This window comes from Aristolochia californica, unplaced genomic scaffold (genome assembly GCF_029961685.1).
Source record: "Aristolochia californica isolate CCGP_79_NKW_82.1479 unplaced genomic scaffold, dmAriCali1.0.hap1 SCAF_8, whole genome shotgun sequence".
Taxonomy (NCBI): Eukaryota; Viridiplantae; Streptophyta; class Magnoliopsida; order Piperales; family Aristolochiaceae; genus Aristolochia; species Aristolochia californica.
This window is the reverse complement of record NW_027182279.1, coordinates 37797960-37810670: the sequence shown is the minus strand read 5'-3', so window position 1 is coordinate 37810670 and position 12711 is coordinate 37797960. Positions and strand designations below refer to the sequence as shown.

The window sequence follows — 12711 nt, the reverse complement described above, 5'->3', positions numbered from 1 at the left end:
TGGATAATTGTAGATATTGGAAAGAAAGAGATGCTCCCTTTGAACTCATTCTCTCAACCTCTCTCTTGATACCACTTTTTTGGAAGCAAAGGTGGGTAAGCAACTCAAAGAAAGAGAAAAGAAGAAGAAAAACAAAGGAGAGACAAACGATAAAAGGAATTCTTTGTTACAATTGCTTGCTTATTTAACACTTGAGTACATGGGTATTTATACTACTCAAAATATACTAATCAAATTATATATCTTAACACCAAAAGACACTAATCAATAGATGCATCTATCAGATCAAAAGACAATAATCAATTTTATGCATCTTATCACACCAAAGACATTAATTAATGGATGCATCTTATTTTTGGTTTTATTGAACAACATGTAGTAAATTGGCAATAACTTCTTCTAAAAAACTTAAATTCATAAATGATTTGATTCATTGAAACCTAGATAGGCATAGCTTTCCAATGACATATTATTTGCACCATTTAAATGAGAATAACCCTTTCAATTAATTCTTTGATTACAGTCAAGTTTAATATCCAACAAGAAGTATTGGATGCCATGATAGTGGCTGAATTTTACTTCAAAAGTAATTGGGCCAACAATTTGTCCCGGATAAACTTTTCTGTAGCTTCACTAGCAAATCTCGCTTTAAAAATAGCATTTCCAGAGGCACTAGATCTGAACACCTAAGGCTTCATTATGCAAATCTGTATTTGTGGTGTGACCTTTGAGCCAAGTTTGTTTATGGAAGGTGATGGCAACGATGAATAGAGAACAGAGATGGATGTAAACATCAAAGTTTCTCACCATGGTAAATAAAAAAGAAACAAGAGGATAACCTAGAAGAAAGTTTGTACCTAGATGACCTCTGACTTCATTATAAGTGCGTACAAAGGGCCTCTATTTATAGTAAAGCAAATAAGTAGAACCATATTATAATTAAATTACCCACATCCTAGCTACACTCAAACTTAAACACTTTATTTTTGAGTTTCGACTCCATGGCATCGACATCTCTTTCTAGATATCTAATCTCAAATCGATTGAATGGATGACAAGAGAAGTTGCGGAGGTGAAATTGCATTATGTGAGATCTCAACTTGGTATCATCTTGTATTTCATTTTTTGGGAGATTACTAGACCACATTTTTTAGCTTTTTTATTGTAATTAGAAATTGCCTAAATCGAGCATAAAAGTTTCCATGTTTTGCCATTTGATGGCTCATAAATAAATTTCTCCCATCATTCTATTGCTAATTTGATGATTATTTTTTAAAATAAGAAACATAAAAAATTAAAAATTAAAAATTAAAAATAATTCTCGATGAAATAATTAAAATAATTACTCACTTGGGGTCATGTCCTCTTTTACATCACAAAAGGCAGCTAGGTAGGTGGAATAGCCCTGCTTAAGCCCGCTCTTAATTTGGAGAGCGCTGATTGATTCTACATTCTCGGTTACATTGGTCTTAAAACCATTGATCATACAAGCCCCTCCCACATCAAGGATGCCTACTACGCCTAGTGATGGTAAAATAAAGGCCTTACAAGTTGTGAGAAAATCCATCCCGAGAATTACCTTGAAGTCATCCGTAGGTACAATAGTGAAGTCTAACTTCCCAACCCAATTTCCAACACTGGCAGAAATGGCCTAGGCTACACCAGAGACTTCTCTTGCAGCAGAATTTACAGCCTTTATCCGGCTGCTATCTTTTGTAGCTTTGAGCTTCAAATGTCTCGCTTCCTTTTCCAAAACGAAGTTGTGTGTAGCTCCCGTATCTACCATGGCCTTGACTTGGAACCCATTGATAAGGACATCGACGGTTGGGCCTTACCTCTTTGACACTCGTCTTTGCCTCCCTTGACAGAACAACATTGAGTAGAGATAGGGCCCTCATCCGTGGTTCCTCTTCCTTGCTCTTAGATTGTGCAACATTTAACAATTTCTTCTTGGGGCAATCTCTTGCCATATGTTCCCCTTCACAAATGAAGCATTTTAGAGGGCGTTTGAATGGCTTACCTCTATCATCCTTCTTCTTGTTGTTGGTGTGGAGAGCGTCGTTGGGTTCGATCCTCGCCTTTTCTTTTTCTGGCCTCTTCTTCTTCTTGTCGTTGAAGTTGTCGTCCTTGTTTGGCCAAGCAGCATTGTCCTCTGAATTTTGCTCAAACTCGGTCAACTTTTCAGCCGTGGCTATGGCTACAGCTAAGGACTTTACCTCCCTTCTACGAAATTCGGTTTCGGCCCAACCAGAAATGAAAAGAGTCTATCCTCGTCGGATATACAAGGAATGCACAACATGAGAGAAGTGAAGGTTTGGAAATATTCCGAATTGTACCTTTTTGTCTAAGGGCACGCAACTCCTTTCGAGCTTGATAGTCCACGTCCTTCGAAAAGAAATGGCGTTGGAGTTCTCTCTTGAAGTCCTCCAATGTCTCTACCGGGGCTTCACCTCCTTGCTCATTCGAAGTCCTTCTCCTCCACCATAGCACAACATCTTCTGTAAGGAACATGGATGCAATGCTAACTTTGGCTTCTTCACTGGTCAACTTAGAAGCATTGAAATATTATTCTACTTGCCAAAGGAAGTTGTCTATTACCTTTGGGTTGCGCTTTCCAGTGAAGGCTTTTGGCCCCGGAATCTTGATCTTGGCACCTCCTTGCGAACCTCCTCCATTCGCAAGGGCTCTCTCGCATAGTGTGAGTTTTGCCTGAACTTCTTCCGCAATGGTATTTACCTCTCCATCAACTCTCCCGATTTTAGATCGCATCACGGCCATAGCACTGTACGTCATCCTCAAATCCTTGGAACCAGTCAGGGACAGATAGTCGTGCATGTGCAATGTCGTTTACGAACTCCTCCAGTCTTGAAAACAAATTCTCCGTGCTACCAAGCCTGGACCCGAAATCACCAAATCGTAAATCGTTTTCAGAGAGTGACTCCTTACCTCTTGCTGCTACATCACCACTTGTGGACGCCATGGATGGGAAGGCTGCTCTGATACCAGTTGTCACGCGGTTAGATTCGGCTAAGTCCGTCTAGCCAAGCGAAATATCTACCTCGTGCGGCCTAGTACTTCCCAAGAACTAGTTAGCCTCCTTGTTCCTCGGATCTTCCATCCAAGCTCCACACAAGATGTTGCAAGACAAAGAATAACGAAAAGACCAAAGAGATGGAAGAGAAAAACCAACTTTGTATTGAGAAAATAAAGTTACAAAGAGTGACCAAACACTCTTGAAGGCTAAAGGCTAAAACTCTTTATACAATTAAAGAGCAAAGAATGCTAAGAATGCTTTACAGAGGGAGAGGCCCCTCCTATTTATAGGCCCCGACTTTTGGTCACTGGCCTTTAGAAATTTCTAGAAACGCCCAGAAACCCACTAGTTTTTGAAATTTTGAATTTTGGCACAGGGCGCGTGCGCGTAGGGTCCTGGTAGATGCGCGCCTCATCCTAGTCGCAACCCCTCCTGCCGCGCGCGCGTCTGCTAGTGCACCCCTCATCCTGGCCACAACCCCCTTTACCGCGCGTGCTTCTGCTGGTGCGCACCTGGTCGCAACCCCATTTTGGTCGTGCGCCCTGCTGCCTTGTGCGAGTTGTCCAAACTTGTGTTGCGCCAAGGGTCTGTTGGTGTGCTAGGCTTGCTGATGTCGCGTCCCACACTTGTATGGCTGTCATACACGCTTCCTCTGCTGTATGCGCATTGCCTTCTCTTGTGCTGGAGCTGTGTGGTGGGCATGTAGGCATGCCATCTCGACTCGTTTGGTTGCCCCTTGTCTCACTCGGGCTCTACATGAAGGTTCCTCCCAACTCCATGTTCGTTGTCCAAGTAAAACTTTGTTGCACCAGGTGTTTGTTTAAATGCCACAACTAAAAATTTCTACATTCCGTGACTGCAAATGAACTGGTTTATTCGTAGTTGGTGGGTACAGTGGTGGCATATGCAGTATACTTTGGACGGTGTGGTGACTTCTTGAATCGGTAGAGAACATCTGCCACCCCAACTTGTTGCCGATGGGCAGCCCCTAGACTTGTCCCTGTGACACCGTCTCCTACAATGCATCCATCATCTGGGGTCTCATCAGCCCTCTGCGAATGTTCGGCGGCCTGGGAGTTTATCCAAACCTCAACTATTTCTTCCTCGTCGGCCTTCTGGCTCCTCTAATGGTGTGGCTGCTCACCAAGGTCTTCCCGGAGAAGAAGTGGATCAGGATGATCCACATGCCCATCATCTTAGGGGTGACGGGTAATATGCCCCCTAGGAGGGCAGTGAACTACATCTCATGGGCAATCATTGGTATCACCTTCAATTACTTCGTTTACAGTAGGTACAAGACATGGTGGGCTCGCCATAATTACCTTCTCTCACTAGGGCTTGATGTTGGAATTGCATTCATGGCCATCTTGGTCTATTTCTCTCTTCAGGCTTTTGACATCAATGGTATGCAATGGTGGGGGTTGCAGGTTGATGATCATTGTGCCCTTGCCACATGCCCTATTGCACCTGGAGTTGTGGCTGAAGGGTGCCCTTTGATTGCAAGTTCTTAACATTTTCTTGAGCCACCTCTTAGCATGGATGGTTCTTATTCAAAGTCTCATTGTTCTTATCCATTTCTTATTAGTTTCCTTTTCACAAACTTTCTTCATGTGATTAAAGCTATTTTTAATCTTAAGCTTGTTTTTTTAAGTGTTTTTATTTTTCAAGAGGACTCAACTAGGCCTCGCATAATCGAGTCAGATTCGAATCAAATTCGGGTTTTATTTTTTTATTTAAATAATAATTTTTAAACATTTTTATACACAAAGATGAATAACAGAAGAAATACTAGGAAATTAATAAGATAAAACATTTTTTTAATAAAGATAATAAAATGATGTATTTATTTCTATTCATATACAGTATGTTAAATTAGTAATATTGATAGAAAATTTAAACGAAATGACACCATAAAAACAAAAATGTATGTAATGAAAACATAATATTCTAATGTACCACCAATGATCTAACATCCACATTGGACTTGGAATCAGGTCAGATCTAGTTGGACCCATCTCCTAAGTCATGTCCAAATAGTTTTCAATGGATTGGATTGGAATTTGAAACCCTTTGGAATGAGGTTGATCATATATATTCAAACCCACCCAAAACGGATTCATGATCATATTAGAAATGGAGGTTATATCAAGCCAGGAAAAAAAAACTTTTATGTGGATGGGGTGTAGCTATCTTGGTAACTAAAGGGGTGATGGTCCATACTCCTTTTCCACCTTTTAAAAAAGGCCAATAACACCCCACTAACTAGAAAAATTATGACATTTCACTTAGCCCCCTTGGATTATTAATAAATAATTTGTAGTTAATTCTATAAAGAATTGTGGACGATGAGTTATTAATAACACGGAAAATTATGCCGATAAAAACCACATTAATCGGTAAAAAGGTCGTTGACAAGGGAGTCACAGTTACCACCCGAAATAGTATTTCGACAATAAGCATACTCAAATATAATAGATTAATAGTGAATTTAGGACCATATAATTCGAAAGCTAAGGAGATTTAATAGTATGAACTACCCCCTCACCATGAACATGAGAAGTGGATCCATCAACTAATGTAACATACCGGATATACCTCACATATGGGTAGATACCCTAAAGTTAATAACCTAAGAAGGTATAGGAGATACATGAAGTTTAGACATACCTAAGTTCAGCAAAGTGGCAATAGCAATGGAGGAGGTGTTAGTGGCTTGAGAGACCAATGGGGAGGAGGAAGAGGTCAGCTAGCCCAACCTAGGCAACAATGTTTGAATTCTATCTTGGTGCCTATAAGAGAAGACTACTCCACCTGTCAATGCGACACCTTTTCAGCTTACTATACTTATCCCAACATCTATCTAAATAGTGGTTAGATCCCCCACAATGCACATACTTCCTGTCCCCATTGACTTATCTATGTCCACCACTATTGGGACCTCTCTCCCTACCTCCACCATCTCCTCATCCTCTAGAAGCTTCAGATCGAGTAGGGATGGAATTGAGGTTAAGAGCGACAACATCTTCAAGAATCGAGCCACCTGAATTTGACCCTCCTTTTTTCCTTATCTTAAAAACAGATAGTATAGATGCTCAATTACAATAAACAAAGGAAATCGAGTTTTTTTTTACGAGTAGTTTGGCTTCTACAGCCAATATTTACACATCGTTGGTGTTGGATGGGACAAATCCAAGAATGTTGAAACAATTAGTTCCATATGCAGACTGTTCCATTCTTGTCAGCAGATGCAAGACACTTTCCTAGCCCGCTCCAAGCACATGAAAGAACAGGAAGAGCATCTTCCTTCAGTGTATTCACTATATCACCTCTTGATCTCGACCAAATAGAAATAGACCCATCAGTTGAGCCTGCAACAACATAGCCATCATCTGGACTGATGCATGATCTGCTCCAATTAGTTGCTACCTTGTTGCCATTTGCTCTCATGGTACCACATACCTCCAATGTTCTCATGTCAAAGAGATTGTGCAAGTTGTCCCTTCCACTTGTCAACACTACATTCCCACTTCGAGATAGACAAACAGACGTGATGGCGTTCGAGTGGGCTGCAACCTCACTCATCAACCTCCCTGTTTGGCTGTCCCATAACCTAAGGTTCCCATCAACATGTCCAGAGCAAATAGTCTGCCCATCCATGCCGAAGCAAAGAGAATTGCAGTTGCTATGAGAAATAAGGGTATTTATGCAGTAGCCTTTCTGCAAGTCCCACACCTTCATAGTCCGATCATAAGCAGCACTAACTACATGGCGGCTTGAAACTTTGCTTGCATCCACAGCACAGACTTTGTTGGTGTGACCTGTCAGAGTATGACGGATCCGACCAGTCGCCACATCCCACACATACAAATTGTTTGAACTGCTAGCCGCAATGATGGATCTGTTTTCATGAGTGATGGCAAGATCAAGAACAGAACCAAGGCAACCATGGAGAGTGAGGCTTAGAGTTCCAGTATTAGTATCCCAAATTTTGACAGTCTGATCATGTCCTCCACTAATTAACCTATGAGAATTATTCTCAAACAAGATGGATCCACATCCGCCATCATGGGCATGAATTCTGTGTTTGCATGAAGATGGGATGGAGGATTCAGAGAAATACTCAGCACCTGCTTCACTCTGTCGAACCACACCATCAACTTGTTGGCGAGCAAGTTGTGCTATGCCATTCGCCTTGAGTTGATCCATCAAATCTTCATACAGTGCATTAACCTGTAAGCATAAGAGGAATATAATGAGTAGAACATTACAAGCATCTTGTTTTCATGGTCACTTACTTTAATCTACCCATGTAGGCACAGTCACCAGCAAATTAGCACTTAAGATTTACTTGACAATCATATACATGTTATCAGTCTACTTCTGGACCATATATTTTTCTTTTTGGTAATGAGAATAATAAGTCAAACATATTATAATAATAATAATAATGATGACGGTGATGATGACGATAATAATAATAATAGGGAGAGATTCCACTTATGTTGAGATAACAACATATTCTACCAACTCAAGGATAGATGATGACATATTTCTAGTCAGGTAAGCCAGCAAAAACTTTTGAGGTCTGACAAACACAAGACAGGTGACTGTTAGGACAAGCAACATAAAAGAGTTTCCCTGCAGTCCATTGTCTGACCAGCTATTCCTCAACAATGTGCGGTACTGCTGTCTAAGCAACTAAGTAAACACTAAACATTTTACATCTTTATCAAAAAAAAAAAAAAAAAAAAACACTAAACATACAATTGCCACAGATATCCTATGATTCCACAATTCGGACTCGAGAACTGGCTTTGGTCAAGTCAACAGAGTCAGATTGAATCGCCTGAGCCTAAGAACCCGAATCAAACAGGCAACTGGTTGGGACTTCAATGAGTTGACACTGGCCATTACAAAATAAAAATTTGTAAAAGATTACTAAAAATACCATATTTAAAAAGCTTATACAACATGATTTAATTTGTAATATATAGAAAATTTGGCATAAAAAATAAAGGCTAATTTGAGGGTTTAGATATGTGTTTGACAAGAGAGGAAACAATAATAAGAGAAAAGAATCTGTTTGGACAGAAGTTAACCCTTGTTAACCTATTTAATGTTCAGATATATCTAACAATATCTATTAATAGTCATGAGTTATGGCAATTGACAACCATGAACTGTTAATTATTAAATATGCATGAAAGTTTATAATGAAATTGAAACATGTCCTACAATAATTTTATTAATTATCTCTATTAATTTAATTTTTAAAAATAAACTAAAATAGTTATCAATGAAGTTGAAAAGTTGAAACTTCGAAATTTTATCAAATACCTATTATTTCAAGTATCATTTTTTAGAATTTTTATTTCAATGATCATTTTCTCTTATTAAAAAATGTTTTATCATAACCTTTCTCAAAAGAAAAAATCTTACCATAACAATTGAACATGCCACTAACCAACGTCACAGGTTAAAATTATAAAAGCATTAAATAATACATAAAAACATAAGTTAATGCATTAAATAATACAAAATAAATCATTTATACATAATAAACTAAATGCATTTATTAATACTCTAAATAGGGTTTATGATAACAAAACCCGATTTATCCCCAATCATTCAAGTTGGATCAAGGAATCAGGTTGGGAGCTCGACCTGCCCGATTCTCTGAATCTAAGGCGGGTCAATTAGATGGGGCAGTTCCAACCCCTGGAACCATTGTGGTTAAATGAAAATCTGAGTCAAGCCACCTGAGCCACAGTGCCTCTCAGTGGATGGGTTACCTTCAATAATACAGATGTCATAATTACTGTTAATACTATAAATAAAGCAGACAATTTACACAATTACCTATTACATCTCTCTATATAGTAGGGGAAGAAATAAAAATGCTTATTACATCACTTTTTATTGTAGGGGAAGAAATAAAATATCTATGTACTTATGCCAACAAGTAAAATCATCTGTTTACTTGTACGTGATTTATTTAACGGAAAGGAATATTAGCAAAGGACGAACTTTTTTTTTTTTGTGGGCAAAGGATAATTTGTAACCAAATACCCGTTAGTGTTGAGGGTAATGTGGTGACTCTATCATCATATACGATCATCTAATTGCATTTCATTGGTTTAAATATAGTACATAACTTACTCTTTAAGATATTTAGTAAAAGACTGAATGAGACAAATGCTTCTTGTGGTCTGGTGGGGCACCCCCACTGATTCCCTAGGTTTCAAGAATATCAATCGTAAGCTCCGGTATCAGATTGTAAATGGGATACTTTACTCACCTCATTAAGCCGTTCAGCATCCTGCATCTTCTGTAACATCCAACGATCGACCAGCATTTTGTTTTCAGCCTCTAGGTTTTTAGCTTTGAGGGTCATCTCCTCCAGTTGTGCCCTGAGCCCTTTGTTCTCACCAATCACCAGGTCAAGTGCATTCACCTTTTCTTCTAGGGTCCCTTTTAGTTGGGTGCATTCATCTCTGAAAAGATCTTAAAGTGAATCCTGATCAGCTAACCATCCTAAACAACAAAAAACAAATCTCTGCATCCCTACAGGAAAACAGAATTGAATAAAAAAGAAAATGTAAAAAAACCTTGCTTGAGTAAGCTCTGTTTGCAGATGAGCTAATTTTGCTTCTTGTTCTTGGACCAGTGCTTTTGTGGTTCTGGATTCTGCAACTTCCACGACAAGCTGCTCAGATAGGCGGGCTTGAGCTTTGTAACACTGCTGGAGTTCCAGTTCAAGTGTTTCTACTTTATCTTTCCATTCCAGGCCCTTCCAACATATAAATGATCTCAAACACAATTATTTAGAAGAACTCCAGCAAGTAAGCTTATATAAGACTAAAGTACACAGGATGATGGAAAGTGAAACAGTCTGGATCTCACTGATTGCAAGTAGCAAGTAAACATCATTTCTTTTGACTACATAGCACCAGTCTATGAAAAATAAAACCAACAAAAAAATATAAGCATCACATATCTGTCTCCCAAATAAAAGTGTATGGCTAGTTTAAAAGTTGCAAATCGATAATTCAATGTAAACAAAAATCCAGTTTGAAAGTCACTTCTCCCTTTCAGAATAACTAGCTAACCTTGGGTTATGTTATCTTTATTTACTGTGGCACCAGAGCCTCTATATTTGCTCACTTCGTCTTCACCAAGACCTTAGCATACAAAGCTCCTCACTTCCAAGTAAGAAAAAGAAAAAGGAGAAACGAAATATGTATTATGTGTAGTGCTTGAAGTTACAAAATTGTGCAACATATCTAAACAAATGACAATGAAGTTTTGCAATTTTTTAAAGTTCCATAGCTGAGAATATGAGTCCAAATATGAGTTCGATAAAAAACAGAAAACCAAAAAACACTATGTTTACAGAGGTCAACAGGTTAGCTACAAGAGGGAAATTTTTTTACAAAAAGCAGACACCTGCTATTTCAACTAAAATATGTTAATAAACTGATCATCACCAATTGAGAGCTCAAATCCACTCTGCGCAATAGAGTGTACCTTCCCCTATCCAGTGCATCAAATGTTTTACCAGTCATGAATAATTTTTTTAATTGGAACTCATAACTTCCTTTAAAAAATCATAAAAGGACATATATACCTCCTAATCTGAAACTTGTGTATCCTACTCTCTGGGGGTTTATACTTATCTTGCTAAATGCAGCTCAAACCTGCAGTGCTGCTTTCTACTCGAGAGGCAACAGTGTATGTAATTGATTTTATGCATAACATTAGCATAGCCCAATCATCAGTTACTTGCAAATTCCTCACTTGATGTGCTGATATAGTCCCAGCAGAAGAAATCCATTCAGGACCACCAATAGTAAAATGTCAATTGCAACCAATGAAAACAATCAAAGTGTTTACAAAAGAACCTGAGAAGCAAGAGGTCTAGCTAGGGCAGCAAAGGCAGGACCATGAGCTCCTTCCTCGAGCAAATGGCGTTTCCAAAGGGCCTTCAGAGCATGCTTTATTGCGATATTTCCTCGTTCTTCCATAGTCATGAAATGGGAAGAAAGTCAAATTCCTTTGAACTGGAAGACAAAAAACTGGTGAGTAAGTGAAGCTTTACTTACATTTTTCCAATCTCAACAGATCAAATGCATGAGACATTCAATTCCAGCATTAAATTTTAATCCCCTGTAACGATTCATTGATTTTCCAATGGTTAAAATATGAAAAAATGGCACTTTCGTTCAACTGCTCAACAACATGTTTGCACTTGATGGACGCTTATCAACAAGAAAATACAAAAATGAAGACTAGGGATGTGTTTGGCAGCATAGAAAATGGAAAGAAAAGGAATAGAAAGAGAAAAAAAAAGGGAATAAGGTTTACGAGAATTAATGGAAGCTTTAACATGGGCTTAATCCAGAATGAATCCAAGATTTGAAGGTTACATGACAATTATAGGTTTACAACTTTTAAACCAAAAAAAATAAAAAATGTTGTATGCTTAATGTATGAATTATGTTTAAGGAGTAAGGACACAAGTTGTGTCAATTATTTCCTTCTATATGAAAAAGAACAAAAAGTGTTCATTGCTATACTGGAACAAAAACACTCGTAGTCCTTATAAATAAAATACAAGGACTCAACTTCACTAGAAAGGAAGTTTTTCAACATTTATTTGCCTACGGTTTAGAATTTGCACTAGGTTATCTAGGTGTATATCATGTACCCTTAATGTACATGTAGACTATAATTCAATGGGTACCTCTTTTCACTTTGATCATGAAAAAGGCCAGAGTCTATCATCATAGTGAAACTGTCCATGGCAAAGTCTTTCGCAAATTATAACTTTCAAAATGAGTTGTTCTTCCTGTGAGATCACACAAAACTGCTTGATACTAAATGTGAGCTTCTGTTAAATTGGCCTCGTGTCAGATTGCATACGAAATGTTCAAGATGTAACCTTTCTCCGCAAAAGAATTGAATTTTCTTTCTCTGGCTATGATTTCCCTCTGCCGCAGCAGATCGACGACTAAAAACATGGATGGGAACATATTTCAAATCCGAGCTTTACATGGTAGCTGCACATTTTCTCTTTGAAATTATTGAACAGAACATGACTAACAGCATTCAGAGAGAGAGAGACAGAGGGAGAGAGAGAAAGAGAACCTGTAACCGATGAAGCCACACAGAATGTCCGGCGAGTGTGGGTCTACGGGAACGGAGAAACAGAGGAGATCGGAATCGAAGGAAATTACTTGGCGTACGAAAAAGAGTTCCAATCATTGCAAGGGTTAGCTGAGCTCTGGGAAAATTAGGAGACCATAAAATTTTCTCCACACTTTCCTTTCCTTTCCTTTCCTTTCTTTTCCTTTCCTGGCAGAAAATAAAGTTTCCCGGCTTATTTTCTTTTCTTCCAGCAAAGGAAGGGGAAATTCTCTCATAAAATGGACTTGTGGTGCTCCCACAGAATTTTGCTCCTCCGAACGGATCAGCAAATACAAATTTGATAAATTTGGCTATTCATCCACTAATAAGATGAATTCTAGAACCCATATTATAAAATTCAGAGTGGATAGATTAGTTAGGGTGATGGGTGAAAACCTGACCAACCATTAGTTTATTTATTTTTATTTTAAAAATACATCTATATTTTTTTAAAAGAGAATTTTTTTACTTAAAAAAGACAACTATGAAAA

The 12711-nt window shown here is 38.3% G+C and overlaps 1 protein-coding gene across 1 annotated transcript; it reads right to left on the bottom strand.

Moving 5' to 3' along the window:
• Positions 1 to 6079: 6079 nt before the first annotated feature.
• On the bottom strand, positions 6080 to 12330 carry LOC137939176 (autophagy-related protein 16). Its single transcript, XM_068784390.1, has 5 exons — positions 12182 to 12330; positions 10936 to 11094; positions 9643 to 9824; positions 9333 to 9528; positions 6080 to 7264 (listed from the first exon to the last, which is right to left on the bottom strand). Exons 2-5 carry the CDS (start codon positions 11062 to 11064, stop codon positions 6242 to 6244), a joined length of 1530 nt encoding a protein of 509 aa, XP_068640491.1. The 5' UTR covers positions 11065 to 11094; positions 12182 to 12330; the 3' UTR covers positions 6080 to 6241.
• Between the last annotated feature and the right edge of the window lie 381 nt (positions 12331 to 12711).

Excerpts from the sequence above, each read along its gene's own strand:
- LOC137939176 (XM_068784390.1), bottom strand. The coding sequence starts at position 11,064 with ATGACTATGGAAGAACGAGGAAATATCGCAATAAAGCATGCTCTGAAG. Across the intron at positions 9,529-9,642 it reads ACAGAGCTTACTCAAGCAAG|AGATGAATGCACCCAACTAA; the intron begins GTTTTTTTACAT and ends AGATCTTTTCAG. Across the intron at positions 7,265-9,332 it reads ATGCTGAACGGCTTAATGAG|GTTAATGCACTGTATGAAGA; the intron begins GTGAGTAAAGTA and ends TTATGCTTACAG.